At 35.6% G+C, this 9,609-nt stretch overlaps 1 protein-coding gene across 1 annotated transcript in view; it reads right to left on the bottom strand.

The window, feature by feature from the left end:
• Positions 1 to 8,545, bottom strand: part of LOC106939882 (B-cadherin-like) — a gene marked incomplete at its 5' end in the record, with an annotated part of 20,035 nt that extends 11,490 nt beyond the window's left edge. The window contains 5 exons of the mRNA XM_015022454.1: positions 475 to 603; positions 3,435 to 3,607; positions 7,664 to 7,811; positions 8,075 to 8,230; positions 8,399 to 8,545. Coding sequence (XP_014877940.1) covers positions 475 to 603; positions 3,435 to 3,607; positions 7,664 to 7,811; positions 8,075 to 8,230; positions 8,399 to 8,545 — 753 coding nt within the window. The remainder of the gene's footprint in view (positions 1 to 474; positions 604 to 3,434; positions 3,608 to 7,663; positions 7,812 to 8,074; positions 8,231 to 8,398) is intronic.
• Positions 8,546 to 9,609: the final 1,064 nt, after the last annotated feature.

The raw sequence follows: 9,609 nt of genomic DNA, 5'->3' as shown, positions 1-9,609 counted from the left end.
GGATGAGGAGCAGCATCTTTGTTGTCTACATGTTAAAAATACTGCATATTTTATTTTTTCCCTTCAAGAAATCAAATTTTTTGGACAACGATGTAACATTTTAAGTCATGAATGTAAAGAGTGTCAGTTTTAACTTTCATCACTCCAAAAATAATCCATAAATATTTTTTGTCAAGGCTGAAACATCCACATGAAAAATATTCAACTTTGCTGTTTATTTTTGAAAAATATTGCATGTTTTGGGTTTTTCTCTCTCATAAATGAGAACTGTTTTGGACAAAACAAGCATAAAACAGAAAATATTTTTAAAAATATGAAAAACTTTATATCTATAAAGTGGTTCTCTTCTTTAAAAAAACTTCAAGTTTTAAGTACAACTAATTTATATATAGAGACTTTCAAACAAAGCCATCCATTAACAAAACGTTTTGTTTTTTTTGTTTGTTTTTTTTTTTTAAGTTGTGTTCTACTTACTTCCGACTTTGTAAAGACCGGAGCGTGATCGTTGATGTCCGTCACTTTGATCATCACTTTGGTTAATGTAGTCAAACCTTCTCCCTTCATGTCAGCTGCCTGTACTTCCAGTTCATACTCAGGGACTTTCTGTTGAATGAATGTTGACTTTAATTAAACAGGACACTTTCAGTTTGCTGTCACTGAACTGTAGAAAATCACCTTTCTAAAATATTCAACACTACTTCAGTTCTCATTTATCACTTGCAGAGCTTAGATGCCTTTAAGAAAAACTTAGTTTAGAAAATATTTAGGCTCCAACAAACAGTACAAAGCTCATTCTGAGAAACGTATCAGAAGATTTCAAGTAGAGAAATGATAACATGACATAAAAAAGATTTATTGAAATTAGATCTGCAACAGATATGTATTTGTAGCTTAAAGCAGAGAGCATGGTATCCAGAGGTGATTCTTAGAGTCTGATACAGGACACTGCAGGAGGGTGGGGAAATGATGGACAATACAATAGCCTTACGCTCTGCTAAAGTGCATTTCCTGAAAAACTAATATTTCAAATGAAGAACTGAGTCATTAATAAAGACTGCTGTTTTTGTACTTTTAAGAAATGCCTCAACTTTTCATATTAACTTCAGTTAATTATAAGGCATAAATATCAGCATGGTAAGTCATAATGTTTAGGAATAATATTGTAACTTTTTGTTTCTTGAGGTTTTTCGCAAGGATTTGTTGAATGATCTATTCTTAAATGCCTGACAACATTGAATTGTGAAATAGTCTGGATAGAGCATGATTTAGTTAAACCAATTAGTCAAATAGAAATCAAGTCACTCTGTGCTTAAATGTCTATGGGACATGCATTTTTTCCATTTGTTATAACTGTAATTCAGAGCAGGATTTCTGGCAGCTTTCCATTGAAATGTGCAAAAGGAATGGAGTGTGTTTCTTTGCTCTACTGCTTGCTGAGCCTGCTGTTAGATCGACAGCCTGACAGTGTTTCTGAGGTGGGAGGAGAGCAGAGCAGCTCTCACTGCAGTTTTGTTATTTTTTCCGCCCCATTTTGTCAGGATTATGCAGTCCCCGATAAACTAGAGAAAGTTGCCATATTTGTTGCTGGTCACTCTTTTAGAAAAAACATTGCTGGAGGGGTCTGAAAAGTTGCAAAATACAGGACCAACATCACTAAGTTGGCAGCAGTGTTCCCACTTCAAGCTGATGCTGTAATTTTCTTGGTTTTATGGCAGTCACTGCAAAGAGCAAGATTTTATTTCTAGACAGTCGGACTCTGTCTTGAGACATTATTGAGACGTCCCTAATTACAGTCATCCTTAATAAAATCAGATTATGGGTTCCAATGAGGCTCTTTTGTCAGATTAAAAGTACCTTTTTGAAAATAACGTTTAAGCAGATATGAAAAATATTTTGTTAAACCCACATTTATGAAGAAAGATTTTTTTTGGTCTGATGTGATATTCTAATCTTCAATGTCATGTTTTCATTAGCTGTAAGCAAAAAAATCACTAACAGAAGCAAGTCTGTAAAACTTCAGTCAATAATTCAGGTACAAAATGTGTTATATTTGTGAGCAGAGTTACTCAAATACATTAACTTTTCATTAATAATCTAATTTATTATTAAAACTAACTTGCTGAAAATAGATTAATGCCATTAAGGTAGGGAGGAAAAAAGTTGGTGTGCACCAATTGCAGTTTTCTGGCTGATCGCCGATTAACGATCTTTTAAAAAGCCTAATTTACTGATTCCGATTTTGGCTGATACCATTTTATTGTCTGAAATGTTGTTCAATATATCAAGAAAGTTGCTGAACTGACAACAATGGGGTGACTGCTGTTAACTGTCAATGTGCAGACATGTTCAGATTGGCCAGTTTGTCAGTCAAAACCTCTCTCAAGGGAGAAAAGAAAAGCACAGTGGTTGATTTTTAAACCGTTGCCAAGATTGATAACATCAGCGGATTTGATCGGCTTCACATGTAAAAATCAGCCTATCACTGATCTCCCAAAATTAAGGAAATCGGCACTGATAAATCAGCTGGCCGATAAATCGGTGCGCCCCTAAAAACGTGTCTCCCCCAATATTGGAGGGAGGCCCATTTGTCCCCCCCCCCCCAATAATTTCACCTTGGTTGCAAAAAGCTTTCAATTTTGAAATTGTCCAATCGCATACTTTTAAAGTGAGCCCGCTCCTAATGAATTCAGTGTACATAGAACTATGAAACTGTCTGCGACAGTGAATTGAGTATAGTGCCATTAAAATAGGGAGAAAAAAAAGTTCATTTTAGTGTCTTGAACATGGATTGGCTGGTCTGGATAGTTCACATCTGTCCTCATACTGGGAGTTCCACAAATCTATTTCATTCATTTGAGAATGACGCTATGCAGAATACCATTGATGAACAACAATAAAAGGTCAATTTCAGCGATGACATTCAGAAGATGGGGTCAGTTTAGTGCAAACGTTAAATGGACACGTCTTGCATTATTTCAACCATAAAGCCTATTGGCATAATCCAGCGTTTCTCAGTTATATTCCTTAATGCTCCTAAGCCCTTCACAATTTCCAAATTCAGTTTAATTCAACCAGTAACATTTAATCAAGAATACTCAATCTGTTGCATCTTCAAAGGAGAAAAAGTGAAAATGATTCACAAAGAGCATGTACAATATTCCATTAGTGGCAAAGGACACCAAACATCTACACCTAATCAATTAATCAAAAACAGTATCATTAGAACAATGAGAATTTAATCTTAATTTTAAGTTTCAAACATCAGTCAAAGAGTTTATTTGACTAAAATGGTATATACGAAATTTGACAATGATTTCTGCTTTTGAAACTCTATATCATCTTCCCAAATCTTTGCATTTCATAAGAAAAATACACGTTAACTGTAGCCTAATTCTGATTTTAGTCAGATGGGCCAAAACTGTCAGAATTCTCACCTCTCGGTCCAGCCCAGCTTCGTTGACTCTGATGACTCCAGTTGTTGGGTTGATGGTAAACATGTTGGGACTGGGCTGCTCTGGCTTCTGACTCATTATACGGTACCTGATATCAGAGTTGTCAGTATCTGGCTGATCAGCATCTGTGGCCACAACTTGAATCATCTCAAAATCTAATCAAGATAAAACGAATAACAGTCAGAGAAGCAACTATTAAGATTTAACAGTGAAGGTAAGCTGAACTAAGAACGCTGCCTCTTATCTGATGACTGCTGGAGATGGGCACCACCAGCCCCCCTCACCACCCTGCAAGGATCAGCAAGATGGTGAGGGGGGGCTGGTGGTGATCAGATAATGTATGGATGGATAAGTCCATACTTAAACCACACAACTGATTCTATATTGCTAGCTACTTTTTCTACTTATGACAAATACAAAGAAGACACCCAGAAATGTTTCTTCACTCCAGGCATCTGGTCCCAAACATCAGCATCAATTCTGATGATGTCACAGACATAGCGAGTTCACAACATCCTAAAATTGTAAGTCATACTCTTATCTTTGTCGTTTCTCTCTACTCTTTAAAATACAACTGCTTTCTCTGTTTAATTGCTCTATTCTTTTTTGTCGGTTTCTGTAAAGTGCAGTGAATGGGAATGTTCTGTCGTTGAGCCTCACTGTTCTTAGGAAGGACAAATGTCAGTTTGTCTGGAGTAATTCTGGAATACCATGACATTGAATTATAATACTCTGTCCTTGGTTAAGTATTTTTCACATTTCCTCTGAAGTGTTTCTATTTTTTTACTGTGCTAATTTTCATATTTTCTGCATATTTTCTGTAAACTTTTAATATTTTGACAGTTTGTACAATTCTCTGATAGTATATTTTCAAGGTACTCTTGAAAAATGTGAATATATTGAATACACAAAGTAATGTGTTTCGCCTGAAAACTGTGTTGTAATCGATCCTTCTGTGTTCTGGTAGTCTGATATGTTTGCATAAAGCATGTAATGTACAAAGTGGCAAAGAAAAATAAGAAATTAAATAACTAAAACCAAAAGTGTAATTGGAGCATACTGAGAACACACTACTAATATATAAGTGTATAATGCTCATATTTAAAATATATTCTAAATATATTTTAAATGTAATTCAATCACAAAAATAGTACACTTAAGATATCAAGCATGTTTATATGACATAAAAAGCTATATAAAGCATACAAAGTATAACTTTAGTTGTTCCAAAAAAGCATGTGATAATACACTTAGTACACTTTAAATTGTGATTTTCTACAATTTAATTACTATTAAAATTCACCAAGCACAAAATTAGTTGTTCCAAAATAACGTACTTCAAGTTAACTAATCTTCATCTAACTTGAAGTATACTGATGATTAGTCTGGCTTCAAGTACACTAAGATTTAGCATGCTTAGTATATTTATTTGTCACCAGGGTTGCACTACCTGTATGGATAACACAGAAGTAGAAGCACTTCACAATATGGAAAAATACATATTTTGGTTCTGCCTTACGGGGTGGAAAGTAATTAGTTACATTTGAATTTATTGCTGTAATTACAATTTGTCTAATATTTTCCTTAAGTTGTTTTCAAACCCTGAACTTTTACTTTTCCTTGAATTTGTTTTAAATAAAGTTACTATTACATTTGAAATCATATCCATTAATGAGTAAAGATAAAATATAACACCAGAAAAAACAGCATTGATCTTTCAGCTGGGTTTGTATTAAGATCTCATGGTGTGGCATCAATGGGAAGACAGAGGAGCAAGAAAAACCTATTAAGTTTAGTTCAAGTTAAAGTCTGAGAAAAAGAAAACCCCTCGCTGTACTTAAGGCATCAATTTAACTGTAAGTGTGAGAAAGGCAGCAGCTTTACCACACATAGTAAACTTGAATATTTTAACAGCAAATGTAAATGTCATTTTTATCAGGTTCTTGTGATTATATTTTGTATTGACTAAATTTTAAAACAGAAAATGAGGTGATTAATTTGGACTCTGTTATTTAAAACTATTAGATAAAATATTGGAAATTAATGTCCCATTAAAAATATACAATATTTTGTGTTGCATTTTTATTTATAAATGTGGTCCTTTAAAATAAAAACAGTTTGAGGCCAATATGTTCTCATTTCCTTTGTGATGAGCAGAACGTTTGCTCATAAAGTAACTAAAGTAAAATTGCAATGAGGTGCTTGTTACTTTGAATATTAGTAACTAGACTTGTATTTAAGTGCAGTTTTTTTTTAAATATATAAAAACTTCAACATTACTCTTTTCTTTTGAACAAATTAGTATTTGTTCTCTGCACTTTCATCAGGTTTTGATTTCGCTTGAATTAAAAATTCCCACGGTGTTATTATGAAGTCTATGAATGCTAAGCGGTTTATTGTATATATTCTCATATATAAAATAATGCAAGCGGCGTTCTTTTATATCTGTGGACCACCTGTGTAAAATTCCCCAATGCTTAAATCAAACACACCAATCTGATCAGCAATTACCGTCTTTAAGAGGAAGACACGCGTTCCATGTGCCATTGTTTAATATGAGTGAAATCTCGGTCATAAGTTAGTAAGCAGTTGTTTTCAAGGTGTGCCGTGCTGATTTAATTGAGCAAAATAACACGAAACACAACTAGACACTTTCCGTTTGCTTTTAATTGGGACATTTTGTAACAAGCAGAAAGATGTTATAGCGGAGAATGGTTTGAAGGCTGCTTACGAAAACTACGAGCTCTGGGAGGGAAGAGAGAGAGAGAGAGAGAGAGAGAGAGAGAGAGAGAGAGAGAGAGAGACTGGAGGAGTAGAGGCTCCGCTCACAGCATGGACAATTCAGAAACCGGACCATACCAGCTTACTTTCATCCCTGCTTATGTCTAATTGATAAATAAATCATGACCCTAAATCCATACACTTAAAAGATTAGAGGCACCCAAGTGTTCTCTTTGTAGATGATTGCTATTTTATAAAGTCCTGCAGCTGTACACACTGTGTGCACCTTGAATTAGTTACTGGATTTTTTATTATCTAAGCCCCTTTACTATAAACAAGATTGTGGAGAAAAAAAACTTATTTTGTGACAAAACATCTTGGACATAGTTCACATCTCTGCAAGACTGTGGGGATGGTCACATGTCCGTCCTAAATGTTAGTGGTCAGTTTACTTTTGTTTATTTGGCGGCTTGACGCTCTTTCCTGACTTTAAGTATAAATAATTAAAAAAAAGGAAAAAGAAAGAAAGCGGATTAGATCCGCAGTTTTGTGGGCCATACGCATTCTGCACATGTGGCCTGAATTTGTGTTGTTTAGGTTTGTGCGACACGCACATGATGAGCGTTGGAGATGTGGTTGTGTTCATCTAGAACGCTCAGGTGACAGTGTTGTGCGCACCCTCCGATAATATCCTGCAGGCGTCGCTGACTAGAAGATCAACCAAATTAAAGTATTCTGGTGTTTAAAGGTTACCTATTATGTTTGCTTGTATGGGTTAGGTCTATGAGCTATACAACACATATTCATTACAGTTATTTTTAAAACACAAAATCCTTCTTGGATAAGATTTTCGTCTGTTTTCAGAATGAGCTGTTTTAGGGTCTCTTGTCAGTTTAAATCCAAATAAGCTGCTTCTGGCCACGCCCCACAAATCATGGTTTATTCGTCCATGAAAATGTCTGCAAAGAGATGTGCAATTATATAATTGTGCATCTTTGAGAAGCAGAAGAGCCTTCAGATCAACCACAAAGAATGCAGCATGTAGTTTCTGGATGATCAGTCAACAACAAAACACTCATCTTTCCAAGCAGCCATTGTACAGCATATACAGCAGTAAATCCAGCTGATCAAATGTGTTGCAGATAAGCTTGGGTTGCCAGATGATGGGGCTGGGTCTAGCTGGGGTTGCAGGACAACCCCAGCCAGACGGTTTGGGAGGTTTTTGAAATTGCTCGTTCTCCAGACACCAAAAAAACATTAACTTATTCCCAAAAAACGTCCGTGTGGGGTTTTTTTTTAAGCACTTGGACTGTTTTTAGAAACAGACCCAAATGGAAGTATAAAAAATAATTTTTGCATAATATATATACACCAATTTTTACATAGTGTAATAATTGTTCAAAGGGTCCTGCCAAAAGTTCCAAGCATACTTACAATTTGCAAAAGGTTTTGCTTTTTGCATGTTCATTATCTGAATCCTGGGAGTTTACCTTTTTTGCAGGCCTCTGGAACTTCTCCCTTATAGGTAGACTGTTTGAAAACAGGTTTGTTGTCATTCTGGTCAATTACATTGATTATAATATCCATAGGATCCTCTGCACTTTCAGTACTTCCCGCTGTCGCAGCATGGGCTTTAAGCTGTAAGAACGATAATTTTAACATATTGGAATAATATGGTCTCTTTGATTTTATGTTGCAAGAAAATTTATATTTTATCTTTCCGATTTTATAGACCATATTCAGTGTATTAAATCAGAGATGACAGTTTTTATTTGAGTATTTTCTTGTAAACTTGAGAATTGTTTCAGAAAATTGTTTTTTTGACTTTCTTTAGTCTTTCATCTTTAACAAACAGCGAACAGAAGAGCATCAGGCTTAAAGCTACAAGAGAAAACACTGACCGTGTATTTGTCCTGTTTCTCTCTGTCCAGTCCCTGTGTTAAATACAGATAACCAGTGTCTCTGTCCATGGTAAAAAGTCCAACAGGAGGCTCATCAGCTCCAGGACCAGTGATGTTGTAAAAGATCTTCTTCGTTTTATCGGCATCAGAGCGAATCTGAACACAGACAAAGGTTGAGACACGTTTAAGCAACGCACAAAAACAGAGGAGGAATATATCTTAAAATACAAGGTACAATTGAAAGAACAAATAAAATTACACTGAATGTCATTGTTCTAGCATCATTCATACATACACAAGCCTATTCATTTTAATTTCTCTTACCTGAACAACTTCCTGGGGAAAAGGTCCTCTGTGATTCTCAGCAACATTCATAGGAGGGATAACCCAGTCTCTCTTTCTCCTCTTCAGCCCTGGATTAGATTTCGGGAAATACAGAATGGGAACCTGTGGAACATCCAAAGAAACAAATATATTTTAATCAGAAAACAACTGAAACTAAATGGCTTCCAGAAAAACAAATGCATCCTGACTTCAAATTTAATAATAAAATTGCAGTCTGACATGAAGCTCTTAATATAAATTTCCTCTGAGCCAAAAGTTCAAATGAATCAGTCATAAAAAGAAATGTGGGACATGTTGACGGTACAAAAAAAGAGTATGGAAACAGATAATGTTAAATACAGCCACAAGGCGGCAGTGTTTCACAGAAAAACATCTCTGCATTAAAAGCATTTGTTCAACACAACACAGCTCCTTGGTAGACTGAGGGTTATACAAGTACAGAGCCCATAAAACGTATTCACTTCCTTGGATGTTTTACATTTAGGTCTGACCAGCCATGTGCTGTGATGGCCTATTTTAATCCCTGTTTTTCATTATGTTTCAGTTAAATTAATTGGCTTTTTGGAGGCCTAAACATATCTGAAAACTTACCAGATTTGGTGGTCGCATTAGGCCTGCATAAAATTTATGCATTTTAACATTGTCACAAAAATCGTAACAGAAACAGCTCAACTGCACCACTCTGCAACTTTCAAAACACCCTCCTCATCAACCTTTTTTGCAGAGGCATACAATTTGGTCCTCTTCTAGAACTCCCCAAGACCTACAGAAAAGTCTCCTGCAGCCATGCTCTGCACCAAACAGAAAGTAGACCATTTTGGATTGAAGTTCCGATTTTGACCACATTGTCGCCATAAATTAGAGCCTCCACATTTGATCAAACTCCTCCTAGGGATTTCAGTCTATCGGGTTCCAACTTTACCAGCTTGTTCTTAAGGCACGGCCAAATAAAAGTCTCTTGAAGTCATGGTCCAAACCCAACAGGAAGTTGGCCATTTTGGATCAAAGCCACCATTTTGTCTTTTTTAGACATGTATCTGAGCAAACTTCTTCTGACATACAAACTCCAGTCACTCAGCAGTCTTGAGGTATTGAAGATCAAGTTATCAAAAGAATGTTGTACATCAAAGCAAGTGGTAAACCCTCAAAATCTGACCGTTCTGACTATGAAAAATAAGGTGCAGTAACTT

The sequence above is a fragment of the Poecilia latipinna genome, unplaced genomic scaffold (genome assembly GCF_001443285.1).
Source record: "Poecilia latipinna isolate Pla-1442-1.1 unplaced genomic scaffold, P_latipinna-1.0 Scaffold3012, whole genome shotgun sequence".
NCBI classification, from domain to species: Eukaryota; Metazoa; Chordata; class Actinopteri; order Cyprinodontiformes; family Poeciliidae; genus Poecilia; species Poecilia latipinna.
This window is presented reverse-complemented; position numbering and strand designations above follow the sequence as displayed.